The sequence below is a fragment of the Gracilinanus agilis genome, chromosome 4 (assembly GCF_016433145.1).
Source record: "Gracilinanus agilis isolate LMUSP501 chromosome 4, AgileGrace, whole genome shotgun sequence".
NCBI lineage: Eukaryota > Metazoa > Chordata > Mammalia > Didelphimorphia > Didelphidae > Gracilinanus > Gracilinanus agilis.
The window spans coordinates 187,601,360-187,623,755 of NC_058133.1; the positions used below are offsets into that span (position 1 = coordinate 187,601,360).

At 46.9% G+C, this 22,396-nt stretch overlaps 1 protein-coding gene across 4 annotated transcripts in view; it reads right to left on the reverse strand.

Annotated features, from left to right (window-relative positions):
• Positions 1–933: 933 nt before the first annotated feature.
• EPN3 (epsin 3) overlaps positions 934–22,396 on the reverse strand; it is a 27,733-nt gene continuing 6,270 nt past the window's right edge. The window contains exons 2-10 of one of the 4 annotated variants that reach the window (XM_044673441.1): positions 18,397–19,125; positions 8,349–8,467; positions 7,059–7,142; positions 6,581–6,703; positions 4,767–4,854; positions 3,735–3,995; positions 3,326–3,439; positions 2,158–2,388; positions 934–1,761 (exon numbers count right to left, since the gene is read on the reverse strand). In XM_044673441.1, the coding sequence (XP_044529376.1) occupies positions 1,427–1,761; positions 2,158–2,388; positions 3,326–3,439; positions 3,735–3,995; positions 4,767–4,854; positions 6,581–6,703; positions 7,059–7,142; positions 8,349–8,467; positions 18,397–18,964 (1,923 nt within the window). In that variant the 5' untranslated portion in view covers positions 18,965–19,125 and the 3' untranslated portion in view covers positions 934–1,426. The remainder of the gene's footprint in view (positions 1,762–2,157; positions 2,389–3,325; positions 3,440–3,734; positions 3,996–4,766; positions 4,855–6,580; positions 6,704–7,058; positions 7,143–8,348; positions 8,468–18,396; positions 19,126–22,396) is intronic. The other 3 variants (XM_044673442.1, XM_044673443.1, XM_044673444.1) reach the window with 3 other exon arrangements.

Here is a 22,396-nt window from a genome sequence, read left to right on the forward strand (position 1 = left end):
TATATGCAATAATTACTTATCCGAGCATACTGTGTTTCTCCTCAAATTACAAATAAATATATTAGAGTTGCTTAACTGTGTATATGTGGCTCCCTCCAAATTACACACACACACACACACACACACACACACACACACACACAGTAATTATTTATCTGTGCCCCCTTTGTCCTCTTCTGCCCACTAACAGGGTGAAAATTCCTTAAGAACAGGGAATGTGACTTTTTTTCTTTATATTATTCCCAGTAACTAGCAGGGTGCCTGCCTGGCACAGGGCAGTCACTTAATAAATATTGGTTGAATGAATAATGTGGCTGTATGGTTAGGTCTGAAATAGATACAAAAAGGCAGGGGCAATCCTCTAGCATACTCAGTGGGTAAATGGAGGATTGATGGAAGGACGTGGTCCAGTCACCCAAGAGGAGAAAGCACAATGGGTTTCCATCTGCCCTCCTGAGGAGAATCCCGCCATGATGAGCCCATGGCATCCTTCTAGTTTTCCAGTATCTGTATCTTCCCAAGATTTCTACGAGTTCCTTGAAGTGAGAGAGAATGCTAACTACTTTTCCAGGGTTATTTCTACCCTATCCATCTTCCAAGGTCTTTATCCTTCATAATCTGAAGTTTCCTTTGATTCTAAGAATCCCTATGAATCAGAGAAGCCCTGGGCCACTGGGAACCTGACCAAGAGGAAGCATCTCCATGGGCCAAGCTTTCTAAGAGAAGACACACTCAGTTTATACAAACCGAAGAGCTGACCTCTGTGCCCACCATCTCTGTCCTCCCCACTTCCCACCTCCAGAGGTGGCAGATGAGTCCTAGAAAGGCAAGCGAGTTCCCCTTCCCCCTTGTTGCCCCATATCCACCCCCTTCCACAGAGATACACTGAGGGTAGGCCTGCTCACCACCCTAAGAAGACCACAAGCACAGCTCTTACAGTGCTAGTTCAGGTATTTTATTGTGGGACCATTGCCACGGCTCCAAAAGGCTTCTGGTCACCAGGCTTCTTCTGGGCTATGCATTACAGTACTTCTGGTATCTTGGAGCTCTCCACACATACGTGTGAGCCCCTTCAAGGGAGAGCTGGAGCCTGGAAAGCCACTCCTCCAACCCACATGGAACCCCGGGGGACCTGGGCTCCTGTGATGTCCTTTCCCTGAGCTTCCCATGACCCTTCCCCACTCTGGAGGCAGGACAGGGGACCAAGCATCTGGGCAACATTCATATTGACCTAAGTGGGGTGGGGGGCAGCGCCCCTGTCCACTGCCCCAGCCCCTTAAGCAAGGGGCTAGGGAAAGCTCTGGTCAGCTGCCAGCGGCTGACCGGGGCACATAGGCAGAGAATGAAGGGAAGAGGCACAGAAACTGACTCCAGGGAGGAGGGTAGGAGATGGCAGGAAGAAGGGCTGAGCAGAGGAGGGTAGAGTTCAAAGGAAAGGGTTGGTGCCTGCCTGAGAAGAGGGGTTCAGGGGTCCCACTGAACCGGACATGGGGAGCAGGGGCTGGGGCAGGGTCCCAGGCATCTGAGGGAAGGTGCCAGCCTGAGGGAAGACGCTGACAGAGGCAGGAAGGGTCATTCCTGCTGGAACGCTGCTGAGTGGAAGGGGCAGAGAGGCACTGTAGGTCATGGAGCCTACAGGAGCACCCACAGGCACATTGGTGGCCAGATTGGGCCCCGGAGACCCTGTCCGCATCTGGTTGAGAGTTGGCCTGCACTGCTCTCCCAAACTGAAAGGGTTGGTTGGGGATGGGGCACTGAGACCTGTTGGAGAATAGAAAACAGATCAGAAAAACAGAGAGGCCTACGAGATAGCCGATGGGGGAAATTGGAGACTAAAACTTGGATTTAATGAGTGGGAGTGTCAGATATGGGTACAGAGACCACAAGAACATTAGAAACAGACATAACTAGGGTAAGGTAACTGGAGTATTTCCTTCTGGTGCTGAAATTAAGAGGATGCAGAATTCCTCCCATAAACTACTCCCCACCTGAGTGATGGGGGCCACTCTGGAAGCCCTTCCTCCCTCCTCTGGCCAAATGCCAGGTGACTGCCATTCCTCCACCCATCTTTCCCACCCCATATCCCAGAGGTCAAAATCTCAAAGTATGAAACTGGAGCTGTGGGAAGGGGAGGAGAAGGTAGTGTCTCTACTCCACCTGAAAGGAATGGGTTTCTTGTCTTCGTAGGCTGCGGAGCCACCACGAGTGAGTCCAGGTTGACCAAAGAGGAGGCTGAGGGTCCCAGGAAGGACTCAGGGGTCTGGCAGGCTTGACCATCTTTGCCTGCTTGCGTCAGCGCCCCACCAAGTCCACTCAGATCAAAAGCATCTGGCTCCTTCGTGCCGTTCTGTTTGGAGCTAGGGACAGGATCTCCAAAGAGGTCTAGTTCTGAAAAATAAAAAATAAAGAGATCCCAGATATCAGAGGGAAAGAGATGGGGCTGGCTGAGATTTCAGAGACCATCTAGGTGAATTCTTTTAGTCTGAGGCTAGGAGAAATCAAGTGATTCGTATAATTATCTTTGTTGTTGTTGAGTTGTGTCTGACTCTTCATGACCCCATTTGGGGTTTTCTTGGCAGAGATACTGAAGTGGTTGGCTGTTTCCTTCTCCAGCTCTTTTGACAGGTGAGGAAATTGAGGCCAACAGGGTGAAGTGACTTGCCCAAAGGTCACACAGCTGGGAAGTGTCTGAGGCAGGATTTGAACTCAGGAAGATGAGGTTTCCTGACTCCAGGCCTGGCACTCTATCCATTGTGCCAACTAGTTGCCTCATCATCATCATAATTAGCATTTTTATAACACTTTCAGATTTGCAAAGCACTTAGTGTATATATTATCTTTTTTTTTAACCCTTACCCTCCCTTTTAGAAGCAATACCATGAATTGGTTCCAAGGCAGAAAAGAAGTATGGGTGAGGCAATGGGGGTTAAGTGACTTGCCCAGGGTCACACAGCTAGGAAGTGTCTGAGGCCAGATTTGAAACCAGGACCTCCAGACTCTAGAGCTGGCATTCTCTCTGCTGAGCCACCCAACTGCCCCTAGAGTCCTTTTCACTCTAGCCTTTTTTTTTTTCACAATGCCTCCAGAAAACAGGTTGTCTGAGATAGTGGGGCAAAGGTGGGGCTCAGAGATGACCAGGTCCAGGGTTCTATTTGCTGGCAAACAGAGTTCTGGGCATGGGGAGGGCCCCTCCACCTTCTGTCCTCAGCCCGGCCTCATCTTCCCCACTCCCTGATCCTCCCACACATCCCTTCTCTCCTCTCTCACTTATCAGTCCCTGGGATTGCCACCACCACACACACCCAGTTGCTCTCCTTTAGCTTACCAGGGCTGCTAGATCGCACGGAGGGAAGGGCCTGGCCACTCTCAGGCCCTTCTCTGGGTTCTGTTGATTCTGGAAGTTTGGCAAATAAGTCAAAGGTTGAACCACCTAGAGCTGCTGTTGTGGGGGAGGGACAGACGGACAGATAGGGAGGAAGAGGACAAATGGGTCTGCACCCTCACAAGAGATGAAGGAGGTGCTTTCCTTTGTGGGGGCAGAATAAGGTGTGCACCCCCTCTTCCCCATCCCTTGGCCTAGTGAGCCCTTACTCACTGAAGGCAGAGACTCTGAAAGCCCAGGAGCCAAGTCTCTGGGATCAGGGATGGAGCTGGGGGGCATGACGCCTGGCCACCACATCCCACCTCCCGCCTTCAGACTGGCTGGTGTAGGTGGATGAGAGGCTTCCACTTACTGGGCGTGTTGGGGGTGTCCAAGGTGGCACCCCAGGGGTCTGTCCCTGCGACGGAGGGTTTGTGGTGGGGGGAATCTTTCACCCAGGGATCTACGGACGGGGGCAGCCCAGGTGTCCGTCTCCAGGGCTCCGAAGATGAGAGCACAGAGGGTAAGTCCCAAGGCTGGCTACGGGACAGAGGATCCCCAGAGGGGGCTGGAGACCAAGGATCTGCCGAGGGTCCCCAAGAGGAACCGCCAGGCTCCACAGTTGGCCGAAGACCTAAAATGAGAATAGCACTGACACACCATCATTTTCCATCCCCACCCCCAGTTACTTCTTTAAATTTTTTAAAATTTAAAACTCTTACCTTCCATCTTAGAATCAATACTAAAGTATTGGTTCTAAAGCAGAAGAGCAGTCAGAGCTAGGCAGTGGGGGGTTCAGTGGTTTGCCCAGGGTCACACTGCTAGGAAGTATCTGAGGCCAGATTTTTTTTAAACCTTTACTTTCTGTCTTAGAATCAATACTCTGTATTGGTTCTAAGGCAGAAGAACAATTAGGGGTAGGCAGTGGAGGTTAAGTGACTTGCTCAGGGTCACCCAACTAGGAAATATTTAAAGCCAGATCTGAACCCAGGCTAGACCTGGCTCTCAATCTACTGAGGCACCCATCTGCCCCTCCAAACCCCCAGTGATTTCTTTACAGGCCATGTCTCATTCCTCCCCCTCCCTCGTTCCTCTCCTGGTCACCCTCCCTTCTCTTAGAGGACATGGTAATCAATTCATGGACAGAGGAACTGAGACACAAGGCTGGAAATCTGGAGCCTTCCATCTCCCTTCTGATCACTTAGATTCCTACCAGGGAAAGTCCCTAGTAGGGGGAGGAAGGGGAAAAAAAGGAAACAGAGATAGAGAGCTAAAGGAGGAAAATAGGAAGAGGTGTACCCAGAGTCTGACTCTGGAGGGAGAGATTCTCTCTAGGTCCCGGGGGATGAGGTGAAGGGGTGGGGATAGGTGTCTGTGTGTCTCTCCCAGGACCTGACCACCCCACCTGGGATATCCCATGGGTCAGCGGAGCTGTGTGTGGAGGGTGGAACTGGTCCTGGTCCAAAGATATCAGCAAGGTCCAGGATAGAAGACTGGAAAGAAGGAAAGTGGAGAGAGTTTTGAGCACCCTTGGTGGGGTGGAAGTTCTTGGCTCTAATTGGGGGCAGAGCCACTGAATCTCAGCCTATCTTATTCATTCAACGCCATTATTTAACTCATTATCTTTCGCTTTAAACAGAACCTTCCTTTTTATTGTCCAAGGTGCCATCATTATTCTAGTCACTCAGGTGTGCAATCTTGGTGTCACCCTCCACGCCTTACTTCTGACTCACCCCAGCACATTTAGTCAGTTGCCAAATCTTATTTGCATCTCTGTGACTCCTCTCACATTAAGTTGTCTCCTTACCACTCCTATGTTATTATTCAGTTGTTTCAGTCATGTCTGACTCTCCGTGACCCCATTTGGGGCGTTCTTGGCAGAGACACCCGACTGGTTTGCCATTTCCTTCTCTGGCTCATTTGACAAATGAGGAAACGAAAGCAAATTGAGTTAAGTGATTTGACAAGCTAGGAAGTGTCTGAGCTCAGATTTGAACTCATGAAGATGAGTCTTCCTGACTCCAAGACCCACTGCGCCATCTAGTGGCCCTTCAACACATACACATATTTAACTATATATGTATATATATTCCAGATACAAATACTCCATATGTATCCATATATTTATCTATATCTGTATATGTATATATATTTATTTATTTACATATACACATATCTCTAGAAGAGGAAATGGCAAACCACTCCAGTATCTTTGCCAAGAAAATGCCAAATAGGGTCAGGAAGAGCCAGATCTAACTGAAATGACTGGGCAACAACGTGTGTGTGTGTGTGTGTGTGTGTGTGTGTGTGTGTGTGTCTGTGTCTGTGTCTGTGTCTGTGTCTGTGTCTGTGTCTGTGTCTGTGTGTAATATTTGAGTGTGCATATATGTTGTTACCCTCATATAAAGTAAATTCTGTGGGTGCAGGGGAAGCTTCCTTTTTTGTTTTTTGTATAATAATAACAATAATAATAATAATAATAAATGTTAGTGTCTACTTAATAAATACTTGACAAGCAATTAATAACTGTTTACTGATCACCAAACACCTTCCCTAGCCAGGTTTAGGGCTTCTAGGAAAGTCATGGCATGACCATTTTTCTCTGAGGAGCCAATCGGGTAGAAATAAGTATCAACACTAGCCAGAGTTCTAGTTCAGCCACAGTAGATGTGGGGAGGTGTCATTATGACCAGGGAGGCAGCAATCCTAACATTGCCTTAACCTGTCTGTAGAGAAGGCTTCAAAAAACCCCACAAAACCCTCCAGCTGGCTGAGATAATATATACATTTTTTTTCCTCCTGGTTCTCCTCCAGATTGCCACCAATCCAGTCTAATAGTCTCACAGACCTACAGAGTCATCAATCCCCAAGCTCAATGGGGGCTCAGAGGTCCTCTGGCCTAACCTTATTTCACTAAGGGAGGCACTGAGAGGCCCAGAGTGGGCCATGGCTAAGGCTATGTGGTGAGTTTGTGGCAGAATCTGGACTACGAACCAGTCCTAGTACCAGCTCTACTGTAGAGTTTGGATGGAGCCTGGGGCAGTCAGCCCTGTCATACCTGATGGAAGGCACTACCCCCACCTGACCCTCTGGGCCCATCTTGTGGTCCCTTTTGCATGACTCCCATGACCAATATATCCCTATGTCCTTCAACTCCTTATTCCCACTCCCCTCCCAGCATGCTTTCTCCCCTCCACACACCTTTATCCCTTCACAAACCTGGCTGGTTTTCAGTTTCTCTCCTTCCTTTTCCTCTTCTCTTTCAGGGTCCTGGTCCCGGCGCCCATGGCTCCCGGTGCCCTTGGGTAAGGGGGAGTCGTCTCCCCTCCAGGACCTCACCTCCTGCAGTTGGGACAGATTGGTGGTGGAGCAGGGGGAGCAACCAACTAAGTTTGGGAGCCATGGGGCCCCTAGAACCCAGAGCATCCAGGGTTAGGGTAAGGAGAACGCTCAGCTCCCCAGAGGATTCTCCAGGAGCCTGCAGACAGGAAGAAAAGCAGAGGTGGGGGTGGAGAGGGGAGGGCAGCAGGGAAAAATCCAGGCTATGAGACAAAGTGGTTAAGGAGCCAGGCAGGAGGGAGAAGGAGCTGGAGAGACACCAAGTGAACCCGAGAGGAGCAGCAAGAGGAGCCCTGTTAGTGCCCAGAAGCACCAGCACCAGCACCAGTCCCAGAGTAGGATCTGGGGGCTCCACTACCTTCTCATGCTCCTGCTGGCTCAGGCGTAGTGCCAGCTGCAGCTGCAAATCCTCGTCCCTGTGGGAGGCTGGAGGGACCGGCTGCTGGGGATGAAGGAGAAGATAGTGAAATGGGGACTCCCCTGCTTGGCTCAGATCAGCTTCCCCGACCCATTCAGTTTGCAATCTTGGGTAAGGGAGCTAGAACGGGAGGGGAGGAGATCTGGGAGAAGAAAGCGGAAAGGAGGAAGGGCAATGGGGCTGGGGGGAGGAGAGAGAAAAAAGATGGGGTGTGAGGAAAGGGGGGAGAGGGGGGAGAGTGAGACACGGGGCAGGAGGGAAGGTGTAAGATGGGGTAGGGTGAGATATAGGACAAAGGGATAAAGGGTAGGTAGGACAGGGGCCTGGATAAGGAAAAGAGGTGGATAGTGAAGGGAAACTGGGCACAGGGACAGCTGAGGAGAAAAGCCCGAGGGGAGGGGAGAGGGGGTTTGAGAGAGGTAGTACTGGGGGCAGGGGGAGATTGCCAAAGGAAAGAGAACAAAAGGAAGCTGAGCCATGGTCCAGTGATGTCCACTGCCCAAGCCCCAGGCTAATGGGAAGAAAAAAATAGATTCACACATTATTTTGCATATATTTGCAAGTTCTATGTGTCAAAACCCTCCCTTCCTACCCTTTAATTCTACTTTCTAAGGAGTGCATGTGAGCCCTTGCCCAGGATCTTGGGTAGCCCAGCCTGAGGACAGACCATTCCACACCGTACTAGGGTGGGCTCTGCTTTGCCAGGTGGGATCTGCAAAGAGAGCGTGAAGCCTGGGGATAGAAAGTTGAGCGAGAGAAATGAGGGGGAGCTCCATAAAAGATGCTCGAGTTGTCTCCCTCTGTGGCCTTCTCTCACGCCCGGTGAGGGAGGCGCCTGGGGCCCAGGCAGGCACCCTGTTCCTCCAGGCTTCCCTCTGCGTCCTTCAGGGTCACCGTGACAGGCAGAGAGAGGCTTGCAGGAAACAAGCAGGAGGTTACCAGGGCCCTGCCCTTGGCTGGCTCAAATGGAGGCCGAGGAGGACCAGGGTCCTTCAGGTCTGCCCTTCAAGGTGTCTCTAGCGCTCTTCTTTCAGGAAAAGTCTAGAGTCCCAAGCAGAAGGAACCGGGCACGCCTAGGGGACGGGCCCGGGGATGAGGCCACTCCAATCGAGAAAGTTCATTGACCTTGCCTGTTCCCTTGGGGAAAGTCCCTGTCTGGCTAAAACCACGTGGTGCCTGGTGGCCCGAGGACTCTGCCGGGAAGCACCCCTTCCCCCCCAATCACATTACCTTCTCTGCCTCCTCCCGGCTCATGGCCAGGGCCAGCTGCAGCTGCAGCTCCTCCTCTCCGGTGGTCTGGGGTCTAGCTTGTTCCAGGTCAGAGGTGAATCGAGGAGAAGACGATGAGGCTGCAACAGGGAAGGAAGCTTTTCAGACTCCTCAAATCCATCTTGAAGTGGGCAGAAGTCTGCGTTGGGGTAGATGAGGGAGATCCTCCACAGAGGGTCAGACTTGAAGTCAGGTGAGACGTGGGTTCGAGTCCCACCTCCCACACTTCTTAGCTGTGTGTTCACCGGGGAGGCACTTAACCTGTGGGCCTGACTTTGCTCATGTGTAAAACAGAGGTAAGAAGCCCCAGGGTTCCTCCTTCAGACGGAGTCGTGGGCACCAAAGGCAGTGGGGGGGAGATGTAAAGTGTTACAGAGACGCCCTTTATTACGACATTGCCGTCATCCTTCTAGAAAGAAGTTTCCATAGAGAAAAGTTTTTATCCTGCCATTTTTTTTTTCTATTCAGCATTCTGCAGACAATTAGGCAGGTGGATAGAATGGCGGCCCTCTGTCACTAAGAGTCCTGGGGTGTATGTCCAGTCTCTGTAAGAAGCACTGTCAGGTCAGAGTCTTTAACAGATTAGATGACGGGGTGATCTGGGCATCATCCTGGTCCCACACGGTTTTAATTTCTTCAACTAGATCTCTGTTTTATTTATTTATTTTTAAACCTTTCCCTTCCCTCTTTAGAATCAATACTATGTATTGGTTCCAAGGCAGAAGAGCAGTAAGGTATAGGCAATAGGGGTTAAGTGACTTGCCCAGGATCACACAGCTAGGAAGTGTCTGAGGCCAGGTTTAAATGTAGGACCTCCCATCTCTAGGCCTGGCTCCTAATCCACTGAGTCACCCAGATCTCTATTTTAAAAGCTTCTCAATTCATATAGTTTGAAGAGCATGGGTATGACATAAAACATTGTTCTTCTTGTTTTTTTAAACCCTTACAAAGCAGAAGAGTGCTAAGGGCTGGGCAATGGGGATTAAGCAGCTTGCCCAGGGTCTCACAGCTAGGAAGCGTCTTTTGAGGCCAGATTTAGATCCAGGACCAACCATCTCCAGGCTTAGCTCTCTCTATCCACTGAGCCACCCAGCTGTCCCCAATTGTTAAGTTTTTTTCTAGATCAATATTAGGTCCTGGTAGTTGGAGGCGACTATTCTGTTTGTAAAGAAGTTCCAAGTTCAGTACAGTTTACTGGTTGATTTCTCAACAAATTTTATTCCTTTCTCTTTTGGAGGTTTGAATTTTTAGTATGGATATTTGTCATCTGTTCAAAAAATATTATGTCTCTTCATTTGCGATCACACACAGAGTCTGGTTCCTACTAGACTGCTGCCACGTTAGGTTCAAGGAACAGATCTCTGTGAGGTCACCTATCTAAAACTCTGATTCATGAACCCCAAGTGGTGTGTTTTTTCCCATTAGCAGGCAAAATTTGCCTGTTAAAATGAAAACAATTGTTTATAGAAATGTAGACAAAATTAACTTAAAGTAATGGCATAGGGGGCAGCTAGGTGACTCAGTGGATAGAGTGTTAGGTCTGGAGTCAAGAGGTCCTGGGTTCAAATCTAGCCTTAGACACTTCCTAGCTGTGTGACCCTGGGCAAGTTGCCTACTCCTTACCACTCTTCTGTCTTGGAACCAATACCTAGTATTGATTCTAAGTAGGAAGATGAGGGTTTTTTTTTAATTTTAAACCCTTAACTTCTGTGTATTGACTTATAGGTGGAAGATTGGTAAGGGTAGGCAATGGGGGTCAAGTGACTTGCCCAGGGTCACATAGCTGGGAAGTGTCTGAGGCCAGATTTGAACCTAGGACCTCCTGTCTCTAGGCCTGGCTCTCAATCCACTGAGCTACCCAGCTGCCCCCAAGATGAGGGTTTTTAAAACTAAAGTGGTAAATAAATAAATTTACTAAAGTGGTAGAATAAGAAAAATATACTCAAAACTCCTCCACCCCTCCATAACGTGGGGGATCACTTTCCCACAGCTAGGCACAGGACGAGCCTATATTGGAAGGATGAGCCCAGAGAGTTCTGGTATTAAGGCTCCCATGGAGGGGATACACACTGGGCTAGAATGGTTGCTCAGAGGGCACGGCCACTCACTGCTGGACATCCCAGGCTCGTTCCTTTCTGGGCAACCATCCTCTGCGCCTCTTCCAGCTCTGGGCTTGGCTACAGTCCCCAACTGTGCTCTTTTGAAAAACCAGATCCTAGGGTTGGGATTTGGAAGCTGCTCACCTACCAGGTATGGGGCAGGAGAACCACATTTTAGCCTTTTCTTCTGGAACTGTCTCTGCAACTACTGGATGGGGTGATTCCTTCAGGGCTAATATTGCTACTAGATATAAAAGAAATTGAGGGGGCAGAGAGGAAGACCCCCACCCCAGTGAGTCTCTCTCAGGGGCTGGATTCTTCTTCCACTTGGCTTGAAGTGACAAACTACCTTTTTTTTTTAAAATAACTACCTTCCATCTTATAATCAATACAAAGTACTTGTTCTCAGGCAGAAAAGCAGTAAGGGCTGGGCAGTTGGTAACTTGCACAGGATCACCTGGCTAGGAAGTGTCTAAAGCCAGATTTGAATGCAGGACCTCTCAGTCTCTAGAGCTGGCTCTCAATCCACTAAGTCTAGACGTACTTTTCTTTTAAGGGCCATCTAGGGGTGTAGCCATCTTCCTTTAGTCAATGAGTTTGCCCCTTCCATTTCATTCAGAGAAAGGTGTTCCTACTTGGTAAAGGCATCACTAGATATAACATCTTTTCATTTATAATTATTATATCAGCTAAGCCAGGGGCAGAGGGAGACCAGATTTCTCTTTACTTTATAAAAGTAAAGTAAACTTCTGGTGTATAATTTTAGCCTTCTGACTGTATCTTTCTAGGTATCCAGTAGCTGATAAATTTTTACAACCTTCAGTGATAACTTGCCATCTCTGTCAATTCACTGGATAATCTGCCTTGCTCAATACATCTGGGATCCCTAAGAGTAAGCTTCCTGTAAGTTTCCACGGCAATGACCTGATCCTGAATCACTCTTATAAACCCCTTCGTTTCTAACAATAAACCTGCCTGACTCAGCCATTTGTCTCACATTGCTTTGTCAACATTATTCTAGCCACCAGGTCATGACTTGCTAGATATTTGGTAGGTGCTCTTTTTTTTTTTTTTTTTAACAGTTGGCAGGGACTATTTCCTTGCATGATTGATAATGATCAAGTCATAGTTTCTTAAGTAGATAACCCTTCTGTAATTACTGAGGTGGCCACGGTGCCATATTGAATTAACACTACTTTACCCCTCCATTGCCACAAACCAATCTGTATCACTTGGCCACTTTTCTGATGCTCTTTTGTCAGAAAGTGGTTAGAAGGTTCATGGTGATGTTGCTGATGAGGGGCCCTCTGATTCTTGGACCTTAGCAGCTTCATAGACTTCTTCTGGATGGAAACCACTTTTGATTGCATTCAATAAGTCCAGTGGTGAGCACTTCTTATCAGCCTTTACTATTGCTCAATGAAATAATGTCTGTTTGTTCCAAAAATACTTCCGCAGGTATCTGACCCATTTATTATGTGTTCTAAGAATGTCTATCAATGTTCTTCCTTTTTTTTGATAAGGAAGTATTATTTTCAATAACTACCTTAGAGAGTTGGGCCCTAGTTTTCATTAATATTGGATAGGTTTCAAATCTGGCCTTAAGACTCTTTCTAGCTGTGTGATTTTGGGCAAGTCACTTAACTCCAATTGCCTAGTCTTTGCCATTCTGCCTTGGAACCACTACTAAGTATTGATTTTAAGGCAGAAGAAAATGGTTTAAAATAAAGTATTGTATGGCTTTTGTTGGCATCCTTTTCAGATCTGTTATGGTCCATTTTTATAGTCCCAAATTGTACATTCAATTGACACGAGAGGCAGCTAGGTAACTCAGAAGTTAGAAAAATAGGCCTGGAGATGGAAAGTCCTAGGTTCTACTCTGCAAATCTAGCTTCAGACACTTTCTAGCTGTATGACTGTGCAAGTCATTTAACTCCGACTGCCTAACCCACACAGCTCTTCTGCTTTGGAATTGGTACTCAGTATTGATTCTAAGAAGGTAAAGATTTAAAAAAAAACATTTATACTACATAATTGTTCACCACTTTCAATATATTCTTCCTATTCACCTTTGATTTCAGGATGCCAGTGAATCTCTTAACATATTCATCCATGGCCTTCTTTTAGATATCTTTATGCTTGATGAATGGTTGTTTTTGTTGCTCTTATTGCAATTATTATTTTCAGGGAGACAAGATGGTAGAGTAGAAGATCGGCAGTCAGAAGGCTTAGGATCTAGTCCCGACACCATCACTCACTACTCATGTGGCGATGAATTAGCTACTTATCCTGATCTCAGTTTCAACTTTTGAGCTGGGGTTAATAATACCCTGTTCTTCCTCTTTCATAAGAGTATATGAGGACTAAAAGAGATAATGTACAAGTGTGTTAACCGAAATCAATTACAAATGTATGAAATGTATGCTATCTAATCTCAACTAAGCCCTTTCTGGAAGAAGGCAATCTTTTTTACTTCTCCCTAACTGATTCTCTATCCTGCCCATGACAATAACCATTCCATACCTTCTCTTCTCACTGTTGCACACTATATCACACCCTCTTTCTACATTCCCAGCTGAGAGTAGACCTTATACTTTATTGAGAAAATTGAGGCTCTTTGAAATAAGGTCTTTCTTCCTCCCCTCCTCCTCATTTCACAACCTCTTGACATCATCCTCCAGCATATTCTTGTTTATTTACTCCAGTTTCTGGTAAAGAGGTAGCTCTTCTCCTTGTCAAGACCAATCCTTATATGCAGCCTCAATATTGTCTGCTCCCATCTTCTCCAGCATATTGTCCTCCACTATCATTCTGCCTTGCTGATCTTCAGTTTCCCCCTAACTACTGGTTTTTCTCTGTTGCCTTCAAACATGACATCAACTCCAAACATCTTTAAAAAAATAAATAAAAACTTCACTATATCCTACTCTGTCCCCTAGTTATTGTCTTGTATCTTCCTCCCTTTCTTAGCCAAACTCCTTGAAAAAGCCACATGCATTCTTGCCCCTTCTACTTTATTTCCCAACTCTTCTAAACCCTCTGACACTGAACTGGAACTGTTCTCTCTCCAAGGTCACCAATAACCTCTTAATTGTCAAATCTAATGCCCTGTTTTTAATCCTCATCCTTCTCAACCTCTCTGTAGTATTTGACACTGTTAATCTCCCTCTTCCTGGATACTTGATTCTCTGGGTTTTGTGATCCTGCCCTTTATTAGTTCTCCTACCTGTAAGACCACTTCTTCCATTCTCTTTGGCTGGATTTTCATCTACATATCTCCCAGTGGTAGATGATGCTCTAAGGCTCAATCTCAGAGCTTCTCTCTGTTCTTTCATTTGATGATTTTATCAGCTCTGGCAGGTTCAATTATTATCTTTCTCTGGATTATTCTCAGATCTACATAGTCTCTCTCCTGAGCTCCAGTCCTGCATCACCATCTGCTCATTGGACATTTCTAACTGTGTGTCCCATTGGCACCTCAAACACAACATATTAAGACAGAATATTTTATCTTCCCCTAATCTACCCTTAGAAATGTCCTATTTTCTGGCCTATGAGAAAGAATGCTATCCACATTCAAAGGAAGAACTGTGGGAGTAGAAACATAGAAGAAAAGCATCTACCTGATCACATGGGAGGATGGGGATATAATTAGGGATATTGACTCAAAATGAGCACCCTAGCACAATAGGTCTTGATCAATGACACATGTAAAACCCAGTGGAATTGTGTGTTGGCTATGGGAAGGTATGGAAGGAGGGGAGGGATAGAACATGAATCCTATAACCATGGGGAAATGTTCTAAATTAATTAATTAAATACAAAAATTAAAAAAAAAAAGAAATTTCCCATTTTCTGTTAAGGTCACCGCTATCCTTCTAGTCACCCATGTTCACAATCTTGCTATCACTCTTGGTTCCTCATTCTCACTCACCCCATATATTGGGTCGGTTGCTAAATCTTGCAGTTTCTATCCCACCTTAAGCATCACCATTTAAGTGCAGTTTTTCCTGGTTCTCTCCCTCTCTCTTCATCCCCTAAGGCCTTTCCACTCAAGGCTATCCTTTATCTGCTTTGTATGGTTTCAATTTATTAGAATTTAAGCTTCTTGAGGTCAGGGACTGTGTCGTTTTTGTCTTCGTCTACCTAGAACCAAGTATAGTGTCTGAAACAAAGTGAATGCTATTGACTGACTGATGAAATGCCTTGATTCCATTCAACGAATATTTATTAAGTCCCTGCCATATGCACTGCTAGGTGCTAAATAATAGCAACGACAACGTTTTAGAGTTTATAAAGCACTTTTCTCATAACTACCTGAGCAGGAGTAGAAGTATTATTGTCTCCATATTACAGATGAAAACACTGAGGGCTCAGAGATGTTTAATGCTGTATCCAAAGATTATAAAACTAGTATTGGACCTAGGATTAAAATACAGCCTTTTTTAAAACTTTTTTTCTTTTTGAAACTTCATGTACTCATGTTCTCTATGCTACATCAAAGCTAGCCATGTGTGATTATGTATGGACATGTGATTTCATTGCTATTTCCTCCAAGGATTCCAATCAGGAAATCACCTGCTACTTATTGTCTTAAGAAGTTATTTACAGGGATAGCTAGGAAGTACACTGGATAGAGTGCCAGGCTTGGGGACAGGAGGTCCTGTGTTCAAATTTGGTCTCAGTTCCTTTCTAGCTGTGTGATCTTGGACAAGTCACTTAACCCCTATTGCCTAGCCCTTACTGCTCTTCTGCCTTGGAACCAATACATAGTAAGGTAAGGGTTTTTTTTTTTTAAAGAAGTTATCTAAGGGAGCAGCAAGGTAGCACAGTGGATAAAGCACCAGGCTTGGAGTCAGGACCTGATTTCAAATCTGGCCTCTGACACTGGGCAAGTTACTTAACCCAGTTTGCCTATCCTTGCCCATCTGCCTTAGAGTTGTTACTAAGACAGAAAGTAGGGGCAACTGGGTGGCTCAGTGAATAGAGAACCAGACCAGGAGATGAGAAGTTCTGGTCAAATTTGGCCTCAGACACTTCATGGCTGTGTGACCCTGGGCAAGTCACTTAAGCCCCATAGCCCAGCCCTTATGCTCTTCTGCCTTGGAACCAATACTTAGTATTAATTCTAAGACAGAAGTGAAGGGGTTTTTTGTTCCGTTTTTTTTTAAAAATATATAAAGAGTGAGTTTAAAAGAAAAGAAACTATCTAGGGTCACACAGCTAATATACATCAGAGATAAAACTTGAATCCAGGTCGTGCTGGCTCTGAGGCCTCTCCCTGTAATACGTGACTGTTATTTGTAATGGATATTTTTACAATGCCATTTTGACTCAATGGAAGGCTACTGGAAGCCTCAAAACTCCTAGAAAAGGGAACTAGATTAGTGAGATGCGTGAGAATTGGGGGGAGCTACGTACAAAGACACAGATTCCAATATACCCACTTCCTGTCTTTCTGCCTTTGAAAGAGACTTCTAGTCAGCCTTTTCTGACCCTTGCCCCAGCTGCCCCCATTTTCATGCAGCTGAGCACAGAGGAACAAAGACAGGTGGCTGCCACCAGGACTTGTTCACTATCACCTTCTGTTGCCACTAAGCTGCTGCCTCTCAAGCTGGGAGGACCAGAAGCAGAGCTGGGGAGGATCCTGGAGAGCTGCCATGGCAGCGGAGGCTCCAGGACGGAGACATGGATAGAAGGCTAGACCAAGATGCAACAAAGCAGGCCAGGGACCAGGGGGACAAAATGGCTCGGCAGCTGCAGCAAACTTGGAGCTATTGGTGAGATCAGACCAGGATGCTAAACCCAGACCTACTCACTGATTTCTTGTTTTCCAGTGGTTAGGCAGTCACTCTGACGGGATCAAACATGAATCCTCCTCCCTGTCCTACAGTCTACAGGCGGAGATGATGTTTGTACGAGTGGAAAAGGAGAAAGGAAGTCGGGGGCAGCTATGTGGCTTGGTGGATTGAGAGCTAGGCCTAGAGATGAGAAGTTCTGGGTTCAGGTCTGGCCTCACACTTCCTAGCTGTATGGCCCTCCCATTGCCTAGCTTTTGCTCTTCTGTCATAGAGTTGTTATTAGAGTAGAAAGTAAGGGTTCTTAAAAACAAAAACTACAGCAAAATAATAAGGTTAATCAACAAACAACTACCAAGTGCCCACGCTCAAAGGGCCCTTCATCCATTCATTTTTTTTTTTTAACTCTTACATTCCATTTTAGAATCAATACTGTGTATTGGCTCCAAGGTAGAAGAGCAGTAAGGGATAGGCAATGGGGGTTAAGTGACTTGCCCAGGGCCACATAGCTAAGAAGTGTCTGAGGTCAGATTTGAACCCAGGACCTCCTGTCTCTAGGTCTGATGTTCTATTTGTTGAGCCACCTAACTGTTTTCTATTGTTTCTGTTTTTTAAATCAGGTCTCCCTAATAGGCCCAAGCTGGAAAGACAAAGGTCTCTGATGGACTGATCCCAATGCTGACCCTCACAGACGTTCTGACTTGCTTTGGTTCTGACCTGGGCCTACTTAGGTGGCTAGGTAGCACCAGCTCCCTGGGTTCCTCCAATTAGTGCCAGACTTAGAGCAGATACACCATTGGTTTTAGCCCTACTGCAGCTCAGAACTCTCCAGCTCAAGCAATCCATCAGCATCAACCTCTAACAGTAGCTGGAATCACAGGTGCTGCACCCCCATGCCTGGCTACTTGACTATGAATTAATAAACCATGTGAGTGTAATGGCACAATGGGTAGAGTGTCCAGCCTGGAATTAGGAAAACTCATGAAACTGAGTTCAAATTGGGTCTCAGACACTTACTAGCTGGGTGACCCTGGGCATGTCACTTAACCCTGCTTCCCTCAGTTTCCTCATCTATAAAATGGGCTGGAGAAGGAAACAGCAAACAACTCCAAACCATCTTTGCCAAGAAACTCCCAAATGGGGTCAAAAAGTATCAAACCTGACTAAAACAACTCAACAACTAAAGTGAGTACAGTGTTGACAGCCTGGGTAATACACATACACACATATGTATATATATACTTTGTCAGATATACAGGAATCCCTTCCACTTTGTGGGGATTAGGGGCACAGCATCCCCATAATCTGGAAAAATCTGCATATAATTTTTTGGCTTTCATGTTCTTTTTACAAACTAGCTTTTGACTTATTTTAACTTTAAAAATCTGTATATTTATGGTATTAAAAGATAAAATGTTGATATTATACAATGCTATACATATATTTTATATATTTCTGAGTTTCTAAACTATTTCTGTCATTGCTGACCTTTGCCTGTCGTCTGCTGCTTTCACAAAACTCCACCCAAATTCCCATTTAATTTCTTTTGCCTATCCCTGATATATCGAAACTACAAAGGGGAAATGCGGAAGGGATATCTGCATATATATTTAGTCATATCGAAGAAAATCTCTAAGACAAGGGATATAGATTCCATAATTCTAATTCAAAACGATACTCCGTTTCTTTTCCCGTAGAATGAATTTTGAAAAAATTGCTCTCAAGAGTGAATAAAAATGGCTAGCTGAAAAATCAAGGAGGAAATCTCTTGTATAAACTGGAAAAACCAACTTCCCTCTTTCCCTGGGCCCGTGGCTGGAGCAGCATGCCACCTGATGGAAAGATGATGTGATATGTCCCTTCCTGGTTAATTAATTAGTTAAGCAACAGCCTGCTCTTGGGTTGGCTCGTAGGAAGCAGAGTACAAGCCAGTTGTGGCCTCCCGCTGCAGCATCCCCCTGGATATCCAATTGTGCCCGTAGCTGCCATTCCTGTCACATTCCCCGCCACTCCCCCCCTCCTCCCCCCCCAGGCCTTGACCTCCACAAAGCCTGCATTTCAAGGCTCCCTTCTCCCACCCCATCTCCCTGCCCAGCCTGGCCCCTCACTCACAGTTGTAGGAAGACGGGGATCCTCTAGTCCGGCTAAACTCGTCGCCGTAGTGTGAGGATCGGCGATAGCCCAGCTGCCCGCTGCCAATGCCGGAGCCCTCGAGGGCCATGCGCTCCTTGGTCTTGAGCGCGTGGGTCCGCTCTTGCTTCAGTCGCTCTTCGTCCTTCAGCAGCCCCATCACCTGCTTCACCTTCTCCCGAACGTTGATGCCCTGGTCCTTGCCGTCCCGGTCCACGTACTGGAAGTCCTTGAGGGTCTGGATGGTGTAGAGGTTCTCCCGGCACTGGTGGGCCACTTTGTCGGAGCCGGTCTTCAGCAGATAGTCCAGCAAGGTGAGGGCCTTGTACACGTGGCGCCAGTTCTTGCCGCTGTCATTGAGCCGCCTCCAGATCATGCCCATGACCTCGGCGAAGGCCACCGTGTTGAAAGTCAGGTCGGCGATCTCCGACATGAGGGAGCTGGGTGGGCCCCAGGGGTCATTGCTGGTGGCTTCTCGGACCTTAATCTCCGCCTCTGAATAGTTGTGCACGATATTTTTCACCTGCCGTCTCAGAGCTGAGGTGGTCATGGCGGAAGGCGCTGGGGATGGGTGTCCCCTGCCCCGGCCAGAAAGGAGGCACCGAGGGCGATGGAGTTTAGGCTGATGGGTTCAGGCCCCAAGAAATCAGGGGACAGAGAGGCTGGCCTCAATTGGAGAGGGAGCGTCACTGTGGAAGGCTCTTCATGGATCTGAAAAAAGAAGGAAATCTGAGGGTCAGGACACCAGGAACAAGGTCCCAACCTCTGGTCTGCTTTCATCATGGCGACTATTTAAAGGCAGTACTTGTACCGGGGTTTCTGCCTTTGGGTACTGTATTCCTTTGAGTACATCAGTGCCAGCTAAATGTAATGGATGATTATTGATTTTTTTTTTTCTCAGCACAACGAGGACTTAACTTGGAAACAAGAATCTAGTGGCACAGTGGATAGAGTGCTGGACCCAAAGCCAGGAAGACTCATCTTTCTGAGTTCAAATCCAACCTCAGATATGTGACACTACACAAGTCACTTAACCCCGTTTGCCTCAGTTTCCTCATCTATAAAATGAGCTGGAAAAGGAAATGGCAAACCACTCCAGCATCTCTATCAAGAAAACTCAAAATTCAATTACCAAGATTCAGACACGGCTAAATGACCAAACAATAACAAGTTGAAAATAGTCCTTGTCCCCTCCAAATCCTTCTCTTTCCCTTTACTTTTCCAAATTCTGTTCATCCTTCAAGATCTAGCACAAATCAGGGGCAGCTTGTTGGTCAGTAAATTGACAGCCAGGCCTAGAGATGGGAGGACCTGGGTTCAAACCTGGTCTCAGACACTTCCTAGCTGTGTGACCCTGGGCAAGTCACTTAACTCCCATCATCTAGCTCTTACCACTCTACTGTCTTGGAACCAATACCCAGTATTAATTCTAAGATGGAAGGTGAGGGTTAAAAAAAAATCTAGCTCAAATTTCATTACATGAAGCCTTCCCTGACTACTCCACCTCACACTGACCTCCCCCTTCTCTGAACTGCTTCAGTCTGTATCTTTGGCATCCAGACAGGTTAGGATGTAATTATTCTCTGGTTGTTTCATTAGTCTAGTCATCTCCCACTCCCCAGCCCACCCCCTAATGCCATGAAACTGTAGACTCCTTGAAGGCAGGGACAGGATTCTCAGTTGTTTTCCCTTTAGTCTTCCTATAAGGCTGGGGACAAAGAAAACACACAAGTCATAGGTCATTAGGGCCAGAAGAGACCTAGTCCAACCCACTCATTTTAAAGTAGAAGAAACTGAGGCTCAGAAAGGGGAAGTAGCTTGTCCAAGGTCATCCAGCTAATCGGATCAGAGCTGGGATTCAAACACTTCCACGTCATTGCACCTTTTATACTTCACTAACTTTCACACTAGAAAATAAATACAGAATCACTGATGACAGGGCTGAAAGAGACCTTAGAGGTCATCTGGCCTAAATTCTCATTTTACAGATGGACGTGGCAGACCTGAGAAACAAAATGACTTACCCAAGGTCATACAGGTAAGTGGTAAACAAGTTTTCTAAACCCAGATCTCTGTTGATGAACAATCTTTGATTTACTCAGTCCTCTGGCCTGAAAGTTCTTAACCTGAGGTCCATGGTACTTGGTTGGGAAAAAAACCATCACATCTTCATTTTCACTAGTATATATGTAACCCTGTGTGTTTTACTTTATGCATTTAGATACATAATTCTTAGAGAGGGCCCAGAGGCTTTATCAGACTGTGGATCAGCAAGGGGGATCCGTACCAAGGGGAAGGTTAGGTGACCTTGCTCTGGTTTAAAGATTTGTTATCTCGTTACCTTTCCAAAGTACTAGAACGGAGGAGGGCAGCCTGGACCCAAAGAAGAGAATACAGAATTCTAGTCTCAACAATACTCTCACGCGGTCATGTTGGCCTTTAAAATAAGAGCTGGAAGGGACGTTAGGGGTCATCTGGTCCAACCACCCTGCACCTTGATTTAACAGATCAAGACAACAAGGGCCACATTGGGGAAAGGATTTTCCAAAGTAATACAGGCAGCTGCGTTTCAAACCCAAGTCCTTTGACTTCAAATCCAGTCTCAATGTGGATGATCTCCTCCTTAGCCCTCCTCCAACACACACAAGACACACACAGAGTCTGACTAGGATACCTTCCACCATGGCTCTCCAGCAGGAATAGGGACATCCCAGGGAGGCTCTTCTGGGACCCTGAAAGATTAATAGGGACCTTTTCCCACAGGATAGCCCCAAGCCCCATCCTCTATCCCAACCACATCATCATGAAAATTATTCTTGATGAGAATCATGGCTGTTCTCCCAGCAGCCTTCCTACTGGTCCAGAAGGCAGGCAACTAAGGGTTCTGCCTAGGTTTTTCCCCAGCACTGCCCACTCTCTAAGTCTGCTCCCCTACCCCCAACTCCCACCATCTCCTCTCTTGCTCTCCCCCTCTCTCCAACCTCCAGCATAGCTCCCTTGGATCCCCAGACCTGACCTTGAGGCTCCAGGAGAGTCTACATCCACCTCCTCCTGACCCCAAACAGCCACTGAGGAGGGGGGACGATAGGTACAGGACTGCTGGAGCAGAAGCTGTGTCCTTGGGGAGGGAAGCAGGGCAGGGGGGTGGCTTCCGAGGGGAAGCTCAGCTGCTACAACTTGTCCTATTCCCTCCCTCCCCCCACTGTGGGTGACTCAGAAGCAGCCTGTCCTCACCTCCCAGCTGGGTGGATAGGATGGTGGAATAAATATGGGGAAAAATTTTTATGCTAAAACCCGCCCCCAAAATGCACGCAACTGCTGAGGGCCATCGATGAAAACCAGTTGAGCCAGTTGGGCATCATAGCTCCACAAAGGAGACCAGCCTGTGGCAGGGCCACCCTCACCCTCTTGCCCCAGGCACGGTGCCATGCATAGGGAAGGAGCAAGCCCAGGCTGGACTTAGGGGACTTTTTTTTTTTCTCTCAACTCAGCTAAGGAAATGCCAGTCTGATGCCTGCCCAACCCTGGGAGAAAGCTGGCCTGAGAGTCCAGCTGAGTGTTTCCCAGGTTCCCTCCAAAAGAGAAGCCCTCCCCAGAAGAAGAAGATGGGGGCTTTAGGAATATGAAAGAGATACTATCTCCAGCAGCCTCTACTTTAGGTGGAAGGACACCTGGGTCTTTTCCTTATATTCCTCAACTTAAGCGAAGTTTAAAGGGGACAGTGTTAAAGGAGAAGAGAGGATGCCAGCATGGCAGAGAGAAAAAAACAATCCAGAGAGATGAAGGACGGGAGGGAGGGGAAAGAGGGAAGAGAGGGAGAGGCAGAGACAGAGAGAGAGGGAGACAGAGAGAGAGGGAGGGAGACAGTTAGAAAGAGAAAGAGAGTGACAGAGAGAGTTATAACTGCGAGAGAGAGAGAGAGAGAGAGAGAGAGAGAGAGAGAGAGAGAGAGAGAGAGAGAGAGAGAGAGAGAGAGAGAGAG